The 26,592-nt window shown below is 32.7% G+C and overlaps 1 protein-coding gene across 1 annotated transcript; it reads left to right on the top strand.

The window, feature by feature from the left end:
- Positions 1-2,827: 2,827 nt before the first annotated feature.
- LOC134277431 (glutamate receptor 2-like) lies at positions 2,828-26,386 on the top strand. Its single transcript, XM_062759767.1, is given in 20 exon segments — positions 2,828-3,014; positions 5,374-5,454; positions 5,651-5,797; positions 8,938-9,071; positions 9,073-9,184; positions 10,232-10,443; positions 12,271-12,324; positions 12,426-12,584; positions 14,565-14,783; positions 15,232-15,339; positions 16,066-16,176; positions 16,268-16,349; positions 21,465-21,607; positions 22,434-22,789; positions 23,053-23,251; positions 24,500-24,744; positions 24,819-24,924; positions 25,572-25,706; positions 25,962-26,102; positions 26,192-26,386. Coding segments are annotated over 20 exon segments (2,907 nt in total). The 5' UTR covers positions 2,828-2,923; the 3' UTR covers positions 26,264-26,386.
- Positions 26,387-26,592: the final 206 nt, after the last annotated feature.

Raw genomic sequence — 26,592 nt, 5'->3', positions numbered from 1 at the left:
CTTAATTTAATAGTAAAAGTCATTCATCTATTTCAGACACACAGGAACAGAAAACTTTGAAAGATTAATACCCTCGTACCATTCTTGTGCAAAATAATTAATCTTGGACATAAAACTAATTATTCACGGACAGGTCTGGACAAAATTCTTGCAGGTGGTTTAATTGTAATAATTTAAACAATTAAAATCAGTTTCTGATAGGAACCATCAATAGAAAGTTGAATGTTGTGAAATAGTTTTGCTACTTATAGGTTTTTGCCTGTGTGCAGAATCCACCAGAAAAGGGAAAAAAGGAACTCAGTTAAGCAGTAGAGTGTAAATTGGATTGAGGACTATTCAAGAAAGACTAAATTAAAGTTACTTGCTTATTCACGGGTTTTCTACATCATTAGACCAAACTTTTGTCCATCATGATATATAAACATATTCAACATTATTTTACCAAACACCGCTACACACACTCCAAAAATGGTTATATAACACTAAAAGAATAGATAGTAAACAAATGTTCTGAACTCTATCGGTGCCACTACAATGTCTTTCTAATTCTACGCACTTAAAAGAATGATCTTCCATACAGGATATTCTAATGCCCCATGTTCAAAATCTCATTTCCATTTGATTTGACGATGAATTGTATATTATGCGACTTTGTTTTCAGTTTTAGTATAAAGAAAAATTTAACTGATCATTAATTGCACATAACAAAGTATAGGGGATGTGTCGACTATTCCATTTAGGTAAAATGCTCAATTCACATTAAGAACTCATGGAAATCGAACACATTCTTGGATAACCCGGTATTGAAAGACTGCATTAGTTGATAAATATCAATGAAGCATTCAAACATGAAATATATGAAGATAACGAACAGCATTCAAGCTCAAAAATCCACTAAGCAATGCAAAATGGGACCAGAGCAAGCACAGACCTCCGAAAGACCATAGGTGTATCAGGTGACATGGAGGAGTGAGAATCCCCTGCAAACCGGTCACACCCGTAGTGTGCTCCTTGTCATGTACGAAAAATAAATCCAGAAAAACCCATGGACAATTTGTGTGTAAATAATGGCCTAACAATCAGAATGAAAAAAGTCAGGGAGCTTTTGACTTAATGATAAATTGTTTTTGCGACAAGGTCATTGTATCGACCATAGAGCTTCGGAAATGACGCGTTTGAACGAGACTGTTTTTATTTTTGCTTCATCAACTTGTTTATCAATAACTTACTCTGTATTAGAAAGTGGTCATACTTAGAACATGTTCTTCCGTATCGAATCGACTGAGAGATATAAAATCAGGTGCAGGTAACAAAGGGATATTGCTGCGTTAGTAAGGGAAGTTGACGATTGAAAAGTTAAATCATTACATTTATCGTAAAGCTTGGTTGTTAGATAACCATTAAGTCTTTTTGTAGTATGATTCAATTATGAAACAAATATTTCAGACTCTTTGGGTTTTTCTTTACTTCAAGCTCACCGGGATATATCGCATGATTCGCATCGACATAAGAATGGAAATAACCATTGTTAACTGACAATACGCCGTCGATATATCTAAATGTCGAGTTGAAGGCCACAGCAAGTATTTTCATCTTTTCATGTAAAAGATTTTGAAAAAATTCTGCTTCATATGAATACAAAAAATAGGACTGCTTATAACGGAGCGCTATTGGTACCCTAAGGAAATTCCATTATCTTTAACATTAACCTTAGATTACATCTGAAGTAACTCAACAAAATAAGGTTGACCTAAGATAAGATAGGAAAATTTGAGAGTTCCATTTACTATACAAAATTATATCTGCCTGGTATTGAACTCAAGAATTGTAAAGCTTTTTTTGTTTCCTTGGTGACAAAATTAGAAAAAAGATCCATTGGTAAAAATGATGTCTTGTTTCAATAAGAAAACAATCTCATACTTAAAGAGATCTTAAATGATAAAGGAAAAAAAAAGATTTTGTGATTATGTCTTCCATTTCGGCGATCTTTTAACGAAGTTAACTTTTCTTCTACCGGTATAAATACAACTGTATGAAAATTTTCTCTTAACGAAGATTTTGATTTTTTCTCAAGTTAGACGGGTATTTTGTGAGTTTTTATTCCTATGCTGACTAAATTATCAATATGACACATTGATGCATTTTCAAAAAGGGAAAAGAGAATTTTATTAGAGTGTATTCCATATTTGCTATCGGGTTAGTTTCGGTAATTCAGCTTACTTCTACCAGCAACTGAAAAAGGGGAGAAATGTCATTTCCGTTCCTATTCATAAATAAACAGGGATAACATGTACACCCCCTCTCCCCCGGGATGTAAAAACGCAGATACAAATCTGCAGAAAAAAACATTCTGGGGAAGTATATTAACGGAAGTTTTAATAAAACTCTGCTCAACATAAGACCGTAAGAGAAATATGAACTACTGTAAGCAACAATCACGCAAAGGAGGGTCCCAGTGGAGATCGGGCTACAAGTTAAGAACCGTCAATTCAATATCACAGTCTATTTCCGATTCTAGTTTGGGCAAAAGCACGTGCCGCCTTCTGAAATAGTCCCCCTGAGAAATGCTGCAAAAAGATTGAAAGTATTCAAAATCTCCATAATAACAGAGACGAAAGGATTTTTAATCAATAGGAAATAATTGAAGGAAATTCTCAAATAATATAACCCTATAAGATAGAAAGATTTCCATACGCTGGTACGATGGAAATAGCGCAAAATTAAATCATTACCGAAGTCACTGGGGGTGTCGATTTGACGTTTAAGTTCACTTGTGAATAGAGATTCAGAAACAAAACTCCGAATTTATTGGAATAAACCTCTGGATCAATAGACGTATGTACTCCGCTCACCACGTGTTGGTGAAACATTCTTTTAACTTACATACTGTGTGGATGGGAGATCATTAGTACATTAGCTGACAATGATGAGAGAACAATGTACAACTGTTGTTACGGTCATTGTCTTATCATCGCTTGTCATCATCAAATCATCATCAAACAGTCACCAGAAAGGTGAGTATAATTTCTTTTTATCGTATTTCATTCCTTACTCCTAATTTGTTCAACTCTTTGTAATATTTACAAACAATTTCTAAATTTACGGTTCTGTTGGGTTTTTTTTTCTCAAAAAGTATATATTTTAGATATTGCATATTAAAAAATAAGGTTTCTTAAAAAGCTTGTTCAAAGAAAGAATTTGTAATAATTATCATGCGATTGAAAAGGTAGTGGAATTATGTACTATAATTACCAACTTATTCAGACCGTTGATATTTTTAATTGCATATTTCCATTTCTGTGGGAAATTTTGTTATTGCGGACAATTAACGCTTAATTCAACACGTTATTTCATATCCCATTCACCGTACACATCTGTGCCTTCCTGATACTCAGATATTGGATCTCGGTTTTTGAGGAGTAGGACATAAAACAGCGAACAGAACACTAGTAATATTCGCCATTATATGATCTGTACGGTTTTCTTTTGAATAAACATATTTGGCTGAGGAAAATCTATACTTCTTTCCGGAGGAAATGCAAATAAGAAATATTTGGGATAACGGTACTTTAACATCAATGTGTATTATCCAATGAGTGTCAAAGACCTATTACAACAACACTTAGGCAACAAAGCTTGTTCCTAGTGGCTTTAGTCAGGCAATGAATGGTCTCAATAGTACTATTCTGTTCTAAGTAAGAAAATGACTGGTATTTATCAATAACTTAAGCAAGCAACTCTTAGATCAAATAATGGTTTTATTCTTAAAATATGCAGAAACACTTTTTATGAGTATACCTAATGAGGGCATTACTTAACTTACCTTTTAGATATTCCATTAAGTCGTTTCTATGTCAAATTAGATTACAATTATCTATTCTAAAAAATGTATCCAAACAGATGTGCTGATTATTTTGACTTAAAATCTCATCACATATTAAATTTAAATGAATAAGTAAAGAGCATGCTATCTGCTCATCACCTATTCAACTAAATTTAACTCCTTCTGGACATGCAAGAAAAACATAACCACAGAGAATTGCTCTTATTTTACGAGCTAAATTTGGCCTGAATTTACCAACATGGCAAGAAGCCCATGGATCAGACACCTGCATTGATCTGAGATGATTGATGCTTATTAGCCAAATTATCTTAACAGATCAGTAAATTTTCTGCCGTGTCTCTCTGTTACTTATCTACATGACAAAGACAAGGAGAACTCTTTACTTATGTACACGTAGGTTTGTCCTCTTTAAAACGTACATTAGTTCCTCAACTTCTACCCATGTGAACAAAACAGTGAAGAAACCAGTGAAGAAACCTAGTAAAAGTCCAAAAAGATGACATGATTTTTAGACTCATGAAAATTGGCAAATAAACACATTTGCTTTGTGTCATATTTTGATAAAGACACAAAACATTTTCACGGGTTTCCAGTAAATGGAAATGTTCCTTTGACCTTTTTTGCAAACAGAATGGAAAAAACCACTCTATCTAGTGTACTATTATATAGAAATAATATATAGAATTGCCCTTTCTACCTCGATAAAACATATTTTGTTACATGAAGACATGGCATTGCTAGTCTTCAGAAAATTCTTTTATATTGTTTCAATATGTAAGATAAAACTGAATGGCAATTTTCCTTAATATGTAAAACATGCTAAAATAACCAAATTCCTTGTCATAACCTGAATTCTGTTCATATCCACTTGGATGAGTTCAGTCGCCTCGAAAGTTACTATTTAGTTAATATTAAGTGACAATAAGCAAACCTACATATGGAACAGTTATTTAGAAGGATGGAATTCTTGCCTTGTCTATCAGTGAGAGCCACATGTCCTTAATTTAATGTTAGGAACACAACTGCCTGTTCGTTAGAGATGTAATGTAAGATTACTGGGCATGTTGGGAAAGATGAAAGGGAAACTCTCAAAGGAATTGCTGATTTTCTGAAGAACAAAAAGTTTGTCTTCCCCAGCAGTCAATATTCACGGGTGATTTAAAGACATTCTACAAAAAATGTTTAGGATTTCACCGCTAAAATTGCATATACTCGGTACTTAAATGTAGTTATCTTTGATAAGATTTACCGTGATAGCCATGAGTGAAGTTTGATTTTGGACGATAGTTGATATAATGATTGAAAAAAATTACACATCAGAATATTACGATGGTTAATATAATCGAAAAACGAATACTGAAACACATCAGAACAATATTATTATTTTTTTAAAATTTGATTATTACTTAAAATAATTTGAGTGAATTTTTAAACTTGTAAGAAGAAATAAGGGAATTTTGAAGTTAACTTATTCCTATTTGCTTCTGTGCATTTAAGATTTATAAAGCTGATACTCTGTGTTTACATAGGTTGTGCATGGGGACCTGAATTGTTTCGTGCCAAAAGAGAGCAGCGAGAGGAACCATCTGTGAAACTGAAACTTCCCGTAGGTATGCTTATATGTATTTTTCTTCATTAAAAAAATCATTTTAGTCTGTGACAGCTTCGAAAGGTGTTGTAGATAAAGACAAGGACTAACAACAATAAAACAGAAAGAATATAATTATGTGAATTATGAATGCTTTTTGCATGGTTTTTGTCGGCACTAGGTGTCTTTTTTCTTTTATTACTTTATTCGATGTCTAGGTACTATCTATGGATATGCAGATCAACAACCACGTTCAGCATTTAAATTTGAATTTGCCAATTTCAACGCCAAAGATTTCAAATTTAAATTGCAGCTGTTGGAAAACATCACCAATACCAGAAACAGTTGTTCTTTAGCTGATTCGCGTAAGTGTTATGATGAGGAGTGTTTTAATTATGATATTGTGAGAAACTTTTCGGGGATTGAGTGAGGAATATTTATTCCATAAATTATGGAATAAACATTTTATACAGATAACCAGGGCTAATAAATCATAAATATTTGTTGCAAAGATTTGTATTGTTTAATGGACTCTTCAAGCTTGAGCTTGAATATTGTTCGGGTTCTCCATATCTTTCATAAGGAGTGCGAGTGGAAGATTGCATCAAAAGGAGAGCAGTAGTTAAGAAACATAATCTTGAACTTGATTTGCAGCTAATGAATCGAATTTGATAAATAGTGTTGTTCAGTTGCTTATAACATGAAACATATGGAAATAACGAACAGTATTCAAGATCAAAAGACCATAAAAGAATACAAAATAGGAGAGGAGCAAACACGGACCTCCAAAACATCAGAGGTGGGATCAGGTGAAATGGAGGAGTGGATTTCCCCTGCTGACCGGTCACGCCTGCCGTCTGCTTCTTGTCATGGTCGGGAAATAACGGGAAAATCCGTCCCCAATTCAGTCTATAAATAATGGACTAAAATTTGTATGAAAAACGCCAGTCAGCATTTGATTCCATGATAAATTGTATTTGATGACAAAGTCATTTAATCGACATAGAACTAACAAAATGCGACTTTAAATGAGAATGCTGATACTATTGTTTCATCAACTTGTTTGTCAATAATTTACCTCGTTTTAGAAATTGTTCATATGTAGAGCGTGCTCTTGCGTATCGAATCAACTGAGATATATAAACTCCTTATGCAGGTGATAAAGTTATATTACTGCGTATAAGTCAGGGAAGTTAACTGTTGTAGTGTTAAGGTGATCACATTTCTCATAGAGTTTGGTTGTAAGATTACCATTAACGTGCTTTTCCAGTAAAATATCCAAATATGAAACAGAAGTGTCAGACTCTGTGGTATTTTTTATCTCAAGCTCCCAGGGATATATCGTACGGGCATAAGAATGGAAAAATAACCATTGTTAATTGACAATGCATCGTCGATATATCTGAAATTGAAGGCCTTAGGAAGTATGTTCTTCTTTTCACGCATAAGATTGTGGATAAGTTCTGCTTCATATGAAAACAAAAAAAATAGGTCTGCTAATAATGTGGTGCAATAGGTACCCATGGAAATCCAATCAACTGTTGGAAGACCTGGTCTCGAAAAACAACATAGATATTATCAATCAGAAACTCAAGCATTTTTTATGTCATCTTCAGAGTACTTGTATGTACAATCAGAATGTTTTAAACAAAATAATTTTGAAAATGACCAATGACAAGGTAAGTAAATTTATGAGTTCCATTTTTATTGAAAAAGCAGCTGTTAACGATATCAAAAACCCTGGATTTCAAATTTATCGTGGGGAATGCTTGTTTCTAAAGTTGAAAGGTCTTAGGTTTTTAAGCTGTCGATTTTGGTAAAATCTTTTGATTTCAAATTGTCCAAAAGAACTTTTAAGTATCATCATCTAATTTACACCACTTTTTGAATATATTGTTGCACAGTACTCTTGAAGTTTCTCCTTCACTACTTTTAATATCTTAGTGAGGAGTAAGGAAAGAGGCTTGGTTGAGCATTTACTGGAACCCACTATGTATATATTCTTACATATTACATATTAAAATTACATTAAGAATAAAAGATATTTTTATGCCTTTTTAAACATAGAAGCATTGATGCTTGTTTTAAAAGGAAAATTTAATGTGATGAAATATTTGGAGATATCGAAAAGTATTCTAGCCCAAAAATCCATTAAACAATACAAAACAGGAGTAGAGCAAACACGGAGCTCCAAAACATCAGAAGTGGGATCAGTTGCTATGGAGGAGTGAGCTTCTCCTGCCAACCGGTCACACCCGCCGTGTGTCTCTTGTCATGGTTCTGAAATAACAGGAAAATCCGTCGTCAATTCAGTGTGTAGATATGATAAATGGTATATACCATTTTAACCATGTATGCAATCATTTATTCTACCCCAGTAATTTTCAGTTGGACCTGTTTTTGGAAAACATGCAATTCATTTTTTAGAATAATTCAAATGAATATGACAAGTAGAGTGACATATCTCTTTATCATTTATACCCCGTTTTGCAGATACATTTTAAAAGTTGCCAAACACTTTCGTGTACAAAAGCATTTGTCACAGAAGGTTTGCGTGATCAAGTTAAACACTGCCAGTCAAACAGGATAGCGGCATTTACAAAAGACAGATCTCCTTTTCTTTGCACCGAGAATGTGTTTTTATACAAAGTAATCGCGTTTGCGTGCATATTCTTAGCATGTACAAAATCGGGATTTTTACATGCCTTAACTCTTCACTGTCTGAAGTTTATTTCTAGGCATGTTAAGAAATGGGCAAATAGAACTGAGTTCGAAGTTCCGCGCTTTTCTATTTCTATACTTTGATGCTCTGGGAGAAATTAATACTTTAACGCTATTTCCACAATTAATTCAATAACATACAGCTTATAAGAAAATAAATGTCCCTAAGTACAGATTTCACCGATTATAAAGAATTCTCTTTGTAATTTGTTACAGAGCATATCTTAAATTCTGCATCCTCCGATAATTTTATGTGAAAACTGGCAGAAAAGAAATTAAAACGCTGGATGAAACCAATATACGTCTTTTAAAAAAGATTATGTCTCTAACTGAAAAATCTGATGGGACTTGTTCAATCGCTACACCAAGACCCCAAGGAAATCCCTATATAGCATCAAAGACCATTAGGAGAAAAGATTTGTACTTAAACAAAACTGTTCATAAACCTCAATACAGAATACAGATGAGAAGTGCTTCAGGTTTCATTAAAATTTAAAAGAGCGAAGATTAAACACCCGGTTTTTTGTAAGATTACTGTAATGTTTTTTTTTTCACAAATACACGTCAATCTGGGAGAGAGAGAGAGAGCGTGAGAGAGAGAAAGAGAACAACTGTTACAACTAAAACTTTCTGCATTTTAAACAGTGAGACATGAAACTTACACAAAATGGAAATTGTTGACAAATATTGAAAATAATGATATACATGTACATTTTTTTTTTCAATTCAAAAAATGATTACCATCTACCATGTATAATATAATCTTTACATATCGTTTTTGCAGTCTGTGATCAGATGGCAACCGGTGTATTTCTGTTTTTTGGTTCGAAGGACACAAAGTCTGCGGAGACTATAGAGTCCTTTACCAGACAATTCCACGTTCCCTATGTCTGTCCTTGTTTAACAAAAGTCGTCAATCCCTGAGAAGAATTTCCAGATTCATATGAAACCCCCTTTCACCATGGCGATTGTCGACATGATTCGTCATTATAGATGGAGGAATATGATATACTTGTACGATTCCACAGAAGGTGAGTATATATATATATATATATATATATATATATATATATATATATATATATATATATATATATATATATATATATATTTTTAGATGTTTATATTTTAAATTCTTCTACATATTTATTTACTATTTACTGTTTATTTATTTGGCTCTTTTAAAAGTCCTGTACAGTGGATTTAGGATATGTTTGATAACAAAATGCTAAATGTTTCCATACTGCCTATACTTCTCACCTCATTGATTTAAATAGTTCTCACATCGCTGTCGGCAATTCGTCATGTCGGGGAAACATAGTGATTACAAACACAGAGATAAAATATTTCTAAATCATTATCACTCTTGTACAAGCAGTAGTCGAAAATAAAATCTCGCCTTTCAACAGTACTTCTATATCATTTGTCAAATAGTAGGGGATGCAAATTACAAGATGTAATTTAAGACTAGTCTACCGTTCGAACAATTGCCACGCTTCGAAGTGTAACGCAGCAAAAAATACATTGAAATCAAATTACAGGAACGGCTCTCGGAATGTATGAGGTTTCTAGCCTCTCTTGCCTCGGTTTAGTCATATTTCTATCAATTAGATTTCTGACAAATACGCCAGTTGTCATATCTGTATTTTACATCGTTATGCACGGAACACAATATTCTCCCTAAATTATCTAATAAACTAGGACTTCACACAGAGATCTCAGTTTTTCAGTCCGTTTATTTAAAATAATTATATAGATTATTCCTCTGTGCAAGATATGGTTAGAAATAAATCTTTGCTCACATATTTCTGCGCCAGTTTGATACTCATGCACTATTTTATTTGAAGTATAATATCCACTTTCAATTTTGTATGCATGTTGTACATGTGTAGCTCGTAACAAATTCAAAAATGAATTTTCTCATCGAATGCCATCGAATGCTTTTATTGTAAGCATAACATATTAAATCAGGTAATTTGTATTTCAAATTGAACCTATGAATTGCAATATTTATGAGTTTATAAGTTTTCAAAAAAATACTACAGAAAACATTTATTTGATTTGAATTTTTGTTCCAGGATTACAACGATTCAATGAAGTTATGAGTGCCTTTTATGAAGACATGTCAAATAAGGAGACAATGTTGGCAATACGTCTATATGACGTGAACCAAGCGCACGAACAACTCAGATTTATAGATTCAATCACGTTTAGGTATGGCGATGCTGACATCCGGAACATCATATTCGATTTGTCTTCCCAAGAAGCCTATGAATTAATCATGAAACAGGTAATATCCTTATACTCAGAGATGCCACCCTTTTCTCAGAAGCCTTAGTGATTTATTTCTAATGATTGATAGCGTTTGAATACAATAACTTTCTCCAGAAACCAAAAATATGAAAGAGAAGTTTTGATATTATCGTCGAGTTTATTATTAACACCAGAGATTGGGTACATATTAAATAAAATGAAGTTACAAACTCTCATTAATATTTTAATTTAAATAGTTGAATTAATTTTTTATAAATGTTTTTAAGCTTTGTTCTTATTTGTATTGCTAACTCTCTGTCATAGTTAAATGTTATTTTAATTGAAATAAAAAGTTGTAGAGAGTATTATGCATATGAAATAGCTGTAAAGATATTATAAAAACAAAAAAACAATCATATGCTGTGCCTAGAAATAATTTCAGTTTGGTAGGGGTATAACCAAATTTTTTACAGTTGGGGGCACTACCAAGCCAGAATTCCTTGATAAGGAAAAATTTATCTAACATAATTATTGGCATAAACATTGCGAGGGGACATTCATAAAAAAATCCCTATAGTTACGAGTTTATATAACGATATAAGTATTAACCCAGTGTCCAAGGGTTCATACGGGCCTTAAACATATATCCACCCGAATCTAGATGGTAACAGGATGTGTTCTTGAAATATCGATACTGTATGGCTCTAGAATTTCCATGGGTCCGCGTTTTATTTTTTATTATTTTTTTTTATTACTATTATTTTTATCATTATTTTTTTTTTTTTTAAATTTTTTTAATTGATTGTAGATTTTTTTCAATTTATCTGTTCGTTTTACATTTAAAGTTTTAACAGTCTCTCAAACGCCTTTGTCAAAGTCATGATATCAAAATTTTGCCATCTAAAGAAATAATAAACATATCAAAATGAATTGCTTAGCACAAACCGTTCAAAATTTATGGCCACGATGAAAGTTTTCGAAGACAAACAGACAGCCGGTCAGAGCAAGAACTTCATCTCCCTTATATTTTCCAGGTTTCTCATATATAGTTAAGTAAATGTTTTTACCCTATGAAAATACATTTTTTGTACCTATATGTAATTTTATTTTATTGTTTTCTTTTAAGTCTCAGTATTTTACCACTGATATAGGGACCTTGTATCCTCTGTAGATATAATTATGGTATGGTATATTTTGCTGATAATTATGTTCTTTATTTCACTTTCTAAAACCAAGTTTTTGCGGTATTGTCATCACCACCACTAACCTACAAAGTACAAAAATATTGATTCCTCTTCTGTTTTTTGTTGCATGCTGTCTTGTAAACTATGAGTTTTGATTACCTGAAGTTCTGAATCAGGACTAAAATTAGTTATGAAATGAAGTTAGTTTCATGGATAAAATCATGTTAATATTGGGATGACTTTGCCTGGTTTGTATGCAATTACTGATTTCTGTTTATATACATTTTTATGATTAACGAATCATAATACAATTTGTATGTGAATCGCACTTGAAGCAAAAAATATCAAAGGATTTTGTGTTATTTTGAGTTTTAGATTTGTGTTTGAATTCTGTATGGTTTTTTGATTTTTAGTTTCTCTGTTTTTTTGAACATGACAAGAATTTTTAAAAAAAAAACTTATTGTTTCCTAATTATTAATGATAAGTTTTAAATGTTACATAACACGGTTTTGATCAAATTTGAACATACATATTGAATATGAAATCATGTTAAATTACAACACCTAATTATACGAAGAAATTTTTTGCAATTTACATGACCAAAACAGAGATTTTATGATTTCATGATCTTGAATTTTTATCAAATAATCAAATAGCTGTCTTTTCACTTTTCCTTTAGCTAGCAGAAGTAGGAATGAATAAAGAGGGCTATTTCTTTTTATTTGCCACGATGGTATGTATGAAATATTATTCCGTTTATGGCAATTTTATTTTCTTTAACAATATATAAAAATTATTGCATTTGTTAATCTTTACTTTTCTTTCTTCTTTAAGGATTTCTCTAAGCTTAATTTTGAACATTTTGTACACGGCGGAGTGAATGTGACGGGGTTTGATTTAGTAAATCCAGAGGAAGCGAAGGTGAAAGCTTTCTTGCGGAAGTGGAGGACAGCCAATCAAATCATTTATCCGGCAGCAGGACAACCTCTCATGGTATATTCAGGCACAAAAACTTAAATTATATAAACTTTTAATCAAGATATTTTTGACTTTAGACTATTTTTTGGTGCGTGTTTCTTCTCATAATAAATTTCAATTTTCTTTTCCCGTACTTTACAGCTTTAGCAGAATTATATAGAAAATAGGGTATTTTCATGGCATTCAATTTGAAATCAAACGAGAAGTAGTCTCGATACCTATATTAAATTTGAGAGTATTTAAAAGAAGAGACTAAGACCACAAACAATACCGTATTCTGAAGGACTGTAGGCAATCTGGATACATTTTCTTTGTCTGGTGTGGAAAAAACTCCCAAATTCCTGACTGGTTGTTCTTAAATTTTTCGTTAGAAATGACAGTTTAAAATGGGGTTTTCGTCTTGTTTACCTACAAAATATGACCCGAAACACCTTATTTGACCAAACTAAAGTTATAAAGCACCATTAAAGGAATTTATTTCTCAAATTTGATACATCTGTAGGCACCTTTCATCTACAAGATTTTGACCATAATCGATATTTTCCTAAAAGATTACTTTCTGTGTTTCTTTTTTTTGATTGCTTGTACATGTACAAGACTTAAGTAATGAGCACTCCGAGATAAGTACATTATTTTTCAATTTTTTGATTTATACATTTAGTCCTGACGATAAATTCCAAACTAGAAATTTTCATATCTTGTGACTGTTCATCAACATTATAACTACTTTGAAGCCGAAGTCCCTCTATTAGAAACAATTATGTAGACTTTGGAAACCAGGTCTTCTAACAAACTATTGGAATTCCAATGGTTGAACTATTTGAGTTCCTTTAACTGACTTTTCCAATGTTCGAATGAAACAAAATTTATTTTTAAAAAAATCTACATAAGGAGAAGAAAATTACTTGCTGTGACCTTAAACTTCAATTCGAGATTTAGATTTATCAATCAACAATATTAACTTACATTCATATCGACTCAATATAAAAAAAGTTAACTTGAAATACAGGATACAGCAGAGTCAGTCACAACTGTTCCACATTTGGAAGTTTTACTGTCTTCGATAAGGACAACCTATGTACAAAAGAATTGTGTTACAAACGATCACTTCAGTTTTTTCATCATCAACTTTTCTTAGTTATTTTTAAAATACTATCACGTGAATAGGCCAGAGCCCGATACATCTGTTTCTACGAGTATATCTGTACTATATTTAAAGAAAGATAATGATGACAAATTTACAACTTATGATAAACGTAATGGCTTCCTTTCTTCTGTTGTGATTTTCCCTTATTCTTGAAATCATAAATACTATTTCCACCTGCAAAAAGTGTTTATGACTTTAGTTTATTCGATATGCCAGAGCATATTCTGAGTATGAACAATATTTAAGGAGGCTGCTGACAAACAATTTGATGTTACATGTACAAAAGTATCAACAATCTCGTTTAAATATACTTTTCAGAGTTTATGATTGATACGATAACATTATACGCAAGTGCAAAATTACGTGTATTTGAAAAGTTGACAGAATTAAATTTCAAAATTAATCCATTCCGAATAGTCTACGGGTCATTCTGTTTACTTGATCAAGACAAATGCCAGATGTGCCCGCCGCCATTGATTGAGTATTCCTCTTCCTTTTTCAGAGATTTATCTCTGTCTTTGTGGTTGCTGTTTCAATTTGTTGTACATATCCAATTCTGAAACAATTCAACATAATACAATATTGCTTGTACCTGTTTTATCATATACTATACTATATTTTAGTAATATTTGTATTAACTTCTTTGGAATGAATTCCAAAAAAATTCGCGCTTTTTTTTTTTTTTTTTTTTTTTTTTTTTTTTTTTTTTTTTAACAAGGATTTAAAAATTTGGTTTAAAATTTGCGAAACTGATATTTTCATTATTAATGCGATTTTTCAGCAATGTCATTTTTGTCACGAAATGAGACATATTTCTATGATAAATACGGTTTCCTAATAATTTGTAGTCAGAGGCAGCTCTTGCAGTTGATGCAATGGAACTCATCACAACAACCTTTATGAGAATGATGGTTCAAAACCAGCAGGTTTTTCAAGCGAACTTTCGAAGAACTGAAATGTACAATTTTTATGGCGATGTTATTCTCAAAGGTATTCAGTGCTTCAACAAAGAACATGGCTTTATTCCTTGGCAGCATGGCGAAACCATCTTAAAAGAACTTAAATCGGTAAACAAAGACTTTTTTCAATATAAAGCTTTGCTTTCTTTAATGTATTACAAGAAGCAGTCTTGTTGAGGAAAAATTGCATAACCTGCTTATTTGTCGAATAGTTTTATTATTAAGGATGCTTTTTGAAGATTTGACAAAATATTAACTCCTTTAATTTTTTTTTAAAACAACATTTAAAAAAAAAAACGAAATTCAATTTTTAACACTCAGATAGTCAAAATTTTTTTAGTATTGTTGCTAAGAATTATTTCTTTTGAAACATTTTGTATTTGCCATCAATTTGATAAATAATAATTATTTTAACAAATATACCTCTTCCCATGAATCAAGTGAGAATTTGAAATGAATTTGATAATTTATTCCGTTTTTATTCGACAATTACTGTAAAGCATAATATTTTCCCGATTTTATACATACATGTATCTAATAGAACACATATCTACAGGCCGAGTTTTCCGGGCTGACCGGTCCAGTGGCCTTTGATGAGCATGGTTACAGGAAGAACTACGAGATCCACGTCTCCAGGGTGGGCCTCAATCAACCCCCTGTCAGGGTGAGCGGTCTTATAACACAGTGTGTGAAAACATTTCACTGGAACATATGTATATTTTTAAGTACAAAAGTTCGAAAATTATGTAACAGCTCTTTACATAAAACCGTTATGCGGTTATTGATATTGCCATATTTCTTATTGACATAACAAATAAATTCAACACAATTCATCATCTATTTTTTTTATGTAATTGAAACTGTATTCCATCGTCATCATTGTGTGATTAAGCTGTCATGATTCAGATTATTAAGTGAGATAACATTTTTTGAAAAATCAACCAGATAAACACACATAATTATGATGAGAATTACACAATCGACATGAAAATTGCAAACACGTTAACTGTTTCAAGCATGATACGCGTCATTTTGTGTAATATTTCAGTGAAATGATAGTTTTAAAATAAAAATCGATAAATGAAGGATATGGAGATAAAGAACAGTATTCAATATCAAAGTTAAATTCCCTAGAAATTATTTGTCAAAGAAGTCAATTGTTAAATTGTAAACGAAAATGATTTTAGTAGATTTGATTCTGTGTGGATTATACATCTCTTATGATTTCACAATGATCGTCTCCAATTTCTTTTTAAATTTCTACAATATAATTTTTCATTTGAAATAATATCGTTTTGATCCGCCTTCTCCTGTTGTTTCATGTTTGTAAATCTCATTTGCTCCTTCCAAATCACACTAAAAAATCTTGTATCTTGTAAAATTCGTTAAGATCGGAAAATGGAGCCAAGGTCGCTTCAGACTTGTTGGAGCAGACGAGAATAATCCCTTCCAAAGGAACATGACAAGACGTGACGGAATTATAAGAATAACCACCATTATGGTAGGTAGTCAGTACCCAGTTTTCATCTTCAGCATCGCCAGAGATTGACAAGTTACTGTATGTATAAATCACGTTTACATTACTTACTTAGGTTGCACCATTTCTCCAGTACAAGAAAGATGCGGATCTTCGAGGGAATTCCTCGGATCCAAACTACAATGATCGGTTTGAAGGTAAGAAGAATAGTCTTCAATGTCGGTAACGCTGCTTAAATACAAAAATATTTCTTGTAAACTTGATAGCGGTCACACAATAATGAGGGGTTAACAAAGTAACAGAAGTATTACCGGTATTAACATTTTCCTAATTTTAAGAAAAATCCTGTTGGAATTGAAAATCATTGTTAGTATATTGATGTTAACTTTGCAGTGCAAAACGTGTTCATTATAAATGGAAATACAGAAAGAGTACTAGTATATGATTATGGCAACATTGAATGTTTAAATTTGAGGCTATTTTGAAAAAAAAACTTATCTTGAAACAAGGTAAAATACTGAGTATATTTTATAATTTATTGTCAAATATGAAGACAACGAAGAGTGATCAATCTTATAAATCCAGTAAACAAAACCAATCGGTGGGAACAAAAACACGGTGGGAACAGGTGCCAAACAGGAATGAGCATTCCCGACCGAGTTCATTTGGATATTTAGATTTATTTGGATATAATTATCTAAATGTTGAGTTGAAGGCTACAGCAAGCTTTTTTTCTCCTCATGTAATTTAAAAAAATAAATTATACTTCATAGAAAACAAGTCGGCTAGCAAAGGAACAGAATTAGCACCCCTCTGAAATCCAACAAATTGTTGGAAGACCTAATCTTCAAAGACAAATAATTAATGTAAATAAATGTGGAATTTCATCATCTTTTAAATATCAACTTCAGAGTACTTGTGCGTAGAATCAGACTGATTTTAGTATTTGAATAACAACGAGATAGACATTCCTTTTCAAGTAGGGAGTATTTGTCACAAAGCCTGGTCTTTAATTTGTCATGAAGTATGTTTTATATAATACATATTTCAAGTACTCTTATTTTGCAATGCTTAAATGACGTCCCCTCTTTCCTGATGATTTTTATGGATTCAATACGCAAGAGCATGCTCTACCTATGGCCATTTTCTAAAACGAGGTAAATTATTGACAAACAAGCTAATTCAGAGAATTCGTGTCCCCCGCTTAGGGAAAAAGTCGGCTCCCCCTGACCGAATTTGTAGAATTATTAAATGTATACATGTATACTGAAGGAAATAAAATACATGTATGTCAATATGCATATAAAGATTTGATTGCTTATTCTTTATTATGTGTATAGAAGATTTTTTCATATGGAATATTTATCACACTGTAATGATGATTTTATAACCTCATAAATTTTTCATTTCACATGCTGAATACTATCATTTAGTAAAAAAAAAAGTATTTAAAAAAAAAAAAGAAAAAAAAAAGAACGGTACGATCGAGATTCGATCCCAGGACCTCTCACATTGGAAGCGAGAGACATAACCACTACACCACGGAGTCGCTTTACATGGAGTGAAGTATATGCAGAATCGAAGTCACATACATGTATATATTCATGTTTTCATGTTCGGTATTCTCAAAATTTTACACAATCCATGGTGTTTGATTTATTTAGCCTTTATTAAACAGTTCTAATAGATGTAATAAGAACATAAAGTCCGCCGAGAACCTGTTTTATACGCAATAACTCTCCTCATGCCCCTGCGCTAAAAATAGCGACATGTAATACTATAAACAAATACTAATAAAACAAACGGGGCGGGGCACTTTGAGAGGGGCGAGAGACGTCCTAGGGAGTTTTGGTATAAAATTGCATTGCATAAGCTCAAAATCTTCTTGAAATATCGCCCGGAAATGAAAGTGTTACACACAGACAGAATGTATAAATTTACGACCTTGAACTTTGACCTTTTGACCTCAAAATCAATAGGGGTCTTCTTTAGGCCACAGAGAGTTGTTATGTAAAATTTCATTGCAATAGCTCAAATGGTTCTCGAGATATCGTGTGGAAACGAAAGTGTTTTAACAGACAGAATTTGCTTATTTATGACCTTGACCTTTGACCTTTTGACCTCAAAATCAATAGGGGTCTTCTTTAGTCCATAGGGAGTTGCTATGCTAAATTTCATTGCAAAAGCTCAGAGGGTTCTCGAGATATCGTGTGGAAACGAAAGCGTTACAGACAGACAGAAAGACGGACGGACGGACGGACAGACGGACGGACGGACGGACGGACAAACCCAAATTAATATCCCCCACTTTTCAAGCGGGGGACAACAAGTTGATGAAACAAGAATATCAGCAGTCTCGTTTAAAATCATCATTTCGTAAGTTCTATGACCGTTACAATGACCTTGTCAGCAAATACAATTTATCATTGAGTCAAATGCTGACTGATGTTTTTCATACTAATTGTTAGTCCATTATTTATACACTGAATTGACGACGGATTTTTCCGTCATTTCCCAATCATGACAAGGAGCACACGGCGGGTGTGACCGGTCATCAGGGGATGCTCACTCCTTCATGGCACCTGATCCCACCTCTGATGTTTCGGAGGTCTGTGTTTGCTCTGCTCCTATTTTTGTCCCCCGCTTGAAAAGTGGGGGATATTAATTTGGGTTTGTCCGTCCGTCCGTCCGTCCGTCCGTCTTTCTGTCTGTCTGTAACGCTTTCGTTTCCACACGATATCTCGAGAACCCTTTGAGCTTTTGCAATGAAAGTTAGCATAGCAACTCCCTATGGAATAAAGAAGACCCCTATTGATTTTGAGGTCAAAAGGTCAAAGGTCAAGGTCATAAATAAGCAAATTCTGTCTGTTAAAACACTTTCGTTTCCACACGATATCTCTAGAACCATTTGAGCTATCGCAATGAAATTTTACATAACAACTCCCTGTGGCCTAAAGAAGACCCCTATTGATTTTGAGGTCAAAAGGTCAAAGTTCAAGGTCGTAAATTTATACATTCTGTCTGTGTGTAACACTATCATTTCCGGGCGATATTTCAAGAAGATTTTGAGCTTATGCAATGTAATTTTATACCAAAACTCCCTAGGACGTCTCTCGCCCCTCTCAAAGTGCCCCGCCCCGTTTGTTGTCCCCCGCTTGAAAAGTGGGGGATATTAATTTGGGTTTGTCCGTCCGTCCGTCCGTCCGTCCGTCTTTCTGTCTGTCTGTAACGCTTTCGTTTCCACACGATATCTCGAGAACCCTTTGAGCTTTTGCAATGAAATTTAGCATAGCAACTCCCTATGGACTAAAGAAGACCCCTATTGATTTTGAGGTCAAAAGATCAAAGGTCAAGGTCATAAATAAGCAAATTCTGTCTGTTAAAACACTTTCGTTTCCACACGATATCTCTAGAACCATTTGAGCTATTGCAATGAAATTTTACATAACAACTCCCTGTGGCCTAAAGAAGACCCCTATTGATTTTGAGGTCAAAAGGTCAAAGTTCAAGGTCGTAAATTTATACATTCTGTCTGTGTGTAACACTATCATTTCCGGGCGATATTTCAAGAAGATTTTGAGCTTATGCAATGTAATTTTATACCAAAACTCCCTAGGATGTCTCTAGCCCCTCTCAAAGTGCCCCGCCCCGTTTGTTTTATTAGTATTTATAGTATTACATGTCGCTATTTTTAGCTCAGGGGCATGAGGAGAGTTATTGCGTATAAAACAGGTTCTCGGCGGACTTTATGTTCTTATTACATCTATTAGAACTGTTTAATAAAGGCTAAATAAATCAAACACCCTGGATTGTGTAAAATTTTGAGAATACCGAACATTAAAACATGAATATATACATGTATGTGACTTCAGTTCTGCATATACTTCACTCCGTGTAAAGCGACTCCGTGGTCTAGTGGTTATGTCTCTCGCTTCAAATGTGAGAGATCCCGGGATTGAATCTCGGTCGAACCTCTCCTTTTTTTTTTTTTTTTTTTTTTTTTTAAATACTTTTTTTTTTTTTTACTAAATGATAGTATTCAGCATGTGAAATGAAAAATTTATGAGGTTATAAAATCATCATTACAGTGTGATAAATATTCCATATAAAAAAATCTTCTATACACATAACAAAGAATAAGCAATCAAATCTTTATATGCATATTGACATACATGTATTCTATTTCCTTCAGTATACATGTATACATTTAATAATTCTACAAATTCAGTCAGGGGGAGCCGACTTTTTCCCTAAGCGGGGGACACGAATTCTCTGAATTAGCTTGTTTTATTAGTATTTACAGTATTACATGTCGCTATTTTTAGCGCAGGGGCATGAGGAGAGTTATTGCGTATAAAACAGGTTCTCGGCGGACTTTATGTTCTTATTACATCTATTATAACTGTTTAATAAAGGCTAAATAAATCAAACACCATGGATTGTGTAAAATTTTGAGAATACCGAACATGAAAACATGAATATATGCATGTATGTGACTTCAGTTCTGCATATACTTCACTCCGCGTAAAGCGACCCCGTGGTCTAGTGGTTATGTCTCTTGCTTCAAATGTGAGAAGTCCCGGGATCGAATCTTGGTCGAACCTTTCTTTTTTTTTTTTTTTTTTTTTTAAATACTTTTTTTTTAACTAAATGATAGTATTCAGCATGTGAAATGAAAAATTTATGAGGTTATAAAATCATCATTACAGTGTGATAAATATTCCATATCAAAAAATCTTCTATACACATAATAAAGAATAAGCAATCAAATCTTTATATGCATATTGACATACATGTATTTTATTTCCTTCAGTATGCATGTATACATTTAATAATTCTACAAATTCAGTCAGGGGGAGCCGACTTTTTCCCTAAGCGGGGGACACGAATTCTCTGAATTAGCTTGTTTGTATTGTTTTATGGACTTTGATATTGAATACCGTTCATTATCTCCATATCTTCATGGACACCATATATTCGAAAAATATATACATGTATATATATTCCTTAGATTACATAATCTTCCTTCCTCGAAGGATGTTTGATTTATTACCTACTTAGATTTTCTGCTATGAAAATGCAGATAATTCATCGTCAGAAACCTACGGCCAATCTTGCACACCCTTATGCGAGATTGGCCGTGGGCTTCCGATGATTTCACCCAAATTCAATAAATATTTGTTAATTAAAGATTAGCCACAAATTATCATGCAGATCATTGAGACTGCTTATGGATATTATGAAATTGATTTTAAAGAAAAAATAAAGTTTTCAAAAAAAAAAAAAAAATCTTATTCCGAATTTTTTTTCAGGATTTATAGTTGACTTAACAAAGAAGATAGCAGAGCGACTGGATTTAAAATACAGACTTCAGCTTGTTCATGATAATCAGTATGGTCGCCAAGATACAAAGACTGGGGAGTGGAATGGCATCATAGGAGAGTTACTTGATGGGGTATAAAGTTTATCTTAAAAATAAGAAATAATGATGGTATATTGATGTCATGTCAATAATTAGACCATATATTACGGATAATTAAGCTTATAAACACTTCGTCATTGATACAAGAATTCAAAAGACCTTCTCAATCACAGGCATTAGGAAACAAGCATAAAATATTTTAAAATCCACTTTTTGAAATAACATATCTTTGAATAAATATGTCTGGCCACCCAGTAACCATGGTTAATGATTTGAACATACATACTGTTACCCAGTTTCCAAATTTAAATGATATTTATTGTGATAGTTATGATTTGTAGCCTTGTATATTTTCTCAGAAAGAAATGTTTATGCATGTAAAATACTTTTATATTGCAATGCATCCTCCTCTTCCTTCTTTATACTTCGTATTCCTCCTACTGTATTACTTTCAATAAAAAAAAAATTACACTCCAACTGTGGCTCAATGCAGAATCTTTCCTGTCCAATTTTGAGTGATTCAATTCTTCACTGAAAAAAAAAATCTGTCTGGTGTCTTAACTGTATTATGTAATGAAAAACGTTTTAGGTTCCTTTTTACAGTTCCTTTCAGCTTACCTTGCTTAACAAAATTTTAATCTTCTTCATAATAAGAAACACAATCCCTTTTGAAAAAAAATTGAAGCTTAGCACTGAAAAGTATTTTTTAAAAAAGAGATTCTATATTAGATAAGCTTAATTAGTAATTGATCATTTATAGTACTGTTCGACATTATCCTATTCTTTAAATTAAGAATCTAAATGAATAAAAAAATATAATAAAAAAGATTATAAAACCTAAGAGTTGTCTCCCTTGTAGACAGCCGATATGGCGGTGGCTCCGTTGACCATAACACTCAAACGGGAGAACGTGGTGGACTTCACCAAACCATTCATGGAGGTCGGCATCAGTATAATGATAAAGAAACCAGAAATAGAAAAACCAGGAGTGTTCTCTTTTATGAAACCGTTCTCAATTCAAATCTGGATGTTTATCCTGCTGGCTTACATTGCTGTGAGTGTAGGACTTTTCTTTGTGTGCAGAGCTAGTCCTTTTGAATGGAGAAAATTAATTCAAGGAACTGTATTGAAATACGAAAATGAATTTTCTCTTGTCAACACCTTTTGGTTTTCTGCTGGGGCATTGATGCTTCAGGGAAGCGACTCTTGTCCACGGTAAGTTGAACCAAAAATACAAGGTTTTACACATCTGTTTTTTATTCATAAAGTATTACCAAGTAAAACCAAATAAACATGATGCAACAAAACCCCCAAAAAGTTTGAAGTCAAACATAAGATTTGATATGTGTGAGGATGGTCATCATTTTGAGAATAATTCGTATCTAATTCTTTATGACAGGTATGCATTTTCACTTTGAAATAAACCTTCATCATGCATGTTGGAGGTGGAATCAGAAAAAAACCTTCTGTCATTTCAGATCTCTATCAGGTCGGGTTATAGGAACAGTATGGTGGTTCTTTGTCTTGATTATCATTTCCACGTACACTGCTAATTTAGCGGCCTTTCTTACCATTGAACGTTTGGTCACTCCAATAGCATCAGCAGACGATTTAGCGGCTCAGACAGACATCAAATACGGAACAGTGAGGTCTGGATCCTCGCGCGAATTCTTCGAGGTAAATCCACATATGTGTTTGACATTTTGAAATGTGATATTGGTTTAAATACTTAGTGTTATATTCATAAAAATGTTGAACATGTAACCAGCCTACTTACCCTATGGCAAAAATGTAGCATCCTTATTATCATTCAAGGAATTTAATTTCCTCTCTAATTTCATTCTGTTACTTTCAACACGTCGCCATGGTATCTTTGTCCTCATTTCTCGGTGTTTTTCAATAATTATGGGTAAAAATTGTTCAAGGAAATACTAAAACATTCAGACTGTGTCCAAAGTTTTGTTCAGACTTATAGCATGCGTTAAAATTAAACAGATAATAGATCTTCATACATATCTAGCACCCCTCTTACACTTGTAATTCTTAAATCATGTAAGTAATATTATGCGTTAAAATTAAACAGATAATAGATCTTCATACATATCTAGCACCCCTCTTACACTTTTAATACTTAAATTATATATGTGATACTATGCGTTAAAATTAAACAGATAATAGATCTTCATACATATCTAGCGCCCCTCTTACACTTTTAATTCTTAAATTATATAAGTAATATTTTGCGTTAAAATTAAGCTCATAATAGATCTTCATACATATCTAGCGCCCCTCTTACACTTTTAATTCTTAAATTATATAAGTAATATTATGCGTTAAAATTAAGCACATAATAGATCTTCATACTTATCTAGCACCCCTCTTTCATTTTTAATTCTTAAATTATATAAGTAATATTATGCGTTAAAATTAAGCACATAATAGATCTTCATACATATCTAGCACCCCTCTTATACTTTTAATTCTTAAATTATATAAGTAATATTATTCGTTAAAATTAAACACATAATAGATCTTCATACATATCTAGCGCCCCTCTTACACTTTTAATTCTTAAATTATATAAGTAATATTATGCGTTAAAATTAAGCACATAATAGATCTTCATACATATCTAGCACCCCTCTTACACTTTTAATTCTTAAATTATATAAGTAATATTTATATTAACAAATATCACAAGGTTTTCATTCGACCTGGTGATATATATTGGCTACTCTTTTTTCTACCTTTTTCATATTAAGTGAAAGTTGACTTAAAATATGATGCTTTATCTAAAATATCAACAACATGAGTATGGAACAAATGTACTTTTTGGCTAGTTGCCATATTCTGTTGCATATTTACTAATTATTGTTAAGGGTTTACATCAAAATAGATCATAAGTTTGATTCTTGTACATTGTAGATGTCAAAGGTACCAACATTCCGAAAAATGGGACAGTTTATGAAATATAATGACCAGTATAATGTTAAAACAGTGAGTGAAGGTATAAAAAGAGTGCGAGATTCTAAAGGAAAATACGCCTTTCTATTGGAATCCACTTCTAATGAATATGCCAACAGTCGTGAGCCTTGTGACACAATGAAAGTTGGCAGGAACCTCAACTCCAAAGGTTTTGGGATTGCAACTCCCCTCAATTCACCTTTAAGGTACCTAACTTTTTCAGCGATCAGATTTGCTTTTGAAAACAAATGTTGTATATCCTTACCCTTCATATTTTCAGGGATGTGCTTAATCTGGCTGTACTTGAGTTGAAGGAGGAAGGTACTCTACACAGGTTAAAGAGACGATGGTGGAATGACAAATCACAATGTGCTCAGGATAACCAGGTGAGGGATATAAAGAAAAGTCACATAATTCCTAGAATAATCAGGTCAGGATCATATAGGCAACTTAAAAGGTGCTGACTGACCAGGATAACCAGTTATCATAAAGACAAGTCACCCTGTGGTCAGAATACTAGTTTCTAGGTCAAGGTTATGTAGGCAAATAAAAAGTTTACTGGGGATAACCAGGCAAAGTTAAAGTCTCAGTATGCTAGAGATAACCAGATCAGAGTCATGTAGGCATACTAATGTGAAAAAAGAAAAGTTTTAGGAAATATAGGGCTATACTTTGTCAATACTTAAAACTTTCATTTAAATATGTGTTAAAAGATGTGCACAAGAGAAATGTCCAATGTACATCAAATTTCAAATTATTATGTACAGTTTAAAAAAGGATTTTTTGCATATTATGCACATACACTAAGGGAGTAAATATAAGGTCATTTTTGCATTCTTCACCATCTAATTGCAAACATTAAAATACATATTTTTTATAAAACTTTAAATTGTTTAATAATTTTCTCTGTTCTCAGGTTGGAATACTACTGTAGACATCAAGAAAGATTTTCTAAAGTCAAAAGATAATACTTAAAAAAACTTTCTTTCAAATATTTCATTATGAGTTATATTTTTTAATTGCATAACTACAGGAGACATCTGGGAAGAGATCCTTATCGCTCAGTAACGTCGCTGGTGTTTTCTACATTTTGATCGGTGGTCTTGTCTTAGCTGTTTTATTTGGTGCCTTCGAGGTGACACTCAAACGACTGCAACTCGTTCCAAAGGTAATAAACCTCCTAATATGATATAATTTACATACAGAATAAAAGACAATGCTCACTCCTCCATGGCACCTGATCCCACCTCTAATGTTTGCTCTGCTCCTATTTTGTATTGTTTTATGGACTTTGAGATTGAATACTGTTCGTTATCTCCATACCTTTCGTACAATAAATATAACATTAAACTATGTCTTAGAATCATAAATCTTACAAATATTATGGAAGAATACTATAATTATTTGCTTCTCTCTTTGAAAGCACGTTTATACCTTAAAAGACCGAGGGTCATCGGAAGTCAGACTTCTTCGAACACCCTCTGAACGGGAGAACGGGACAGTGGCAGACTTCGGTATTAATAGTCCTGATTTTCACAACGACGAAGTGCAAGATAACGAAATAGTAAGAATAATGCAAATAGTTCTGCTATTTTCAATTCTTCTCTTACAGGAATCAGTAGTTACCTCATCTAGAAATGTTTTCTTTTACAGAATCACCAAGGATTCTCTGGATTCATTGGGTTTGAAGCTTTTGGTGATGGTAATGCGCACACAGACGTTTGAGGAATAAATAATTTATTTAAAAAAGCTATGCAAAATATTATATGATATCGATGAATATGCGATATTACATTGTTTTTAATAAAGGAGAAATGAATATTTATACCTGAAGTACGTCCATTCTGTCGGTTGTACTCTGGTGAAAGGCTCTACAGGACGCACTTCACTATATGTCTCTCTTAAACAATTACAACCCTTTTTAAAATTACCGCTTATTACCGACTTTCCTCAGCCGTGTTTATTTAAATGCATTTAATCATATACATGTTATATCAAGTGAACAATTCTACAACTGGAGATGATAAACATACAAAGAGATACTTATTGTACAT

This window comes from Saccostrea cucullata, unplaced genomic scaffold (assembly GCF_032062105.1).
Source record: "Saccostrea cucullata isolate Sc308-1 unplaced genomic scaffold, CSIRO_AGI_Scuc_v1 ctg98, whole genome shotgun sequence".
NCBI lineage: Eukaryota > Metazoa > Mollusca > Bivalvia > Ostreida > Ostreidae > Saccostrea > Saccostrea cuccullata.
The sequence above is the reverse complement of the archived record's forward strand: the minus strand, read 5'-3'. Positions and strand labels throughout refer to the sequence as shown.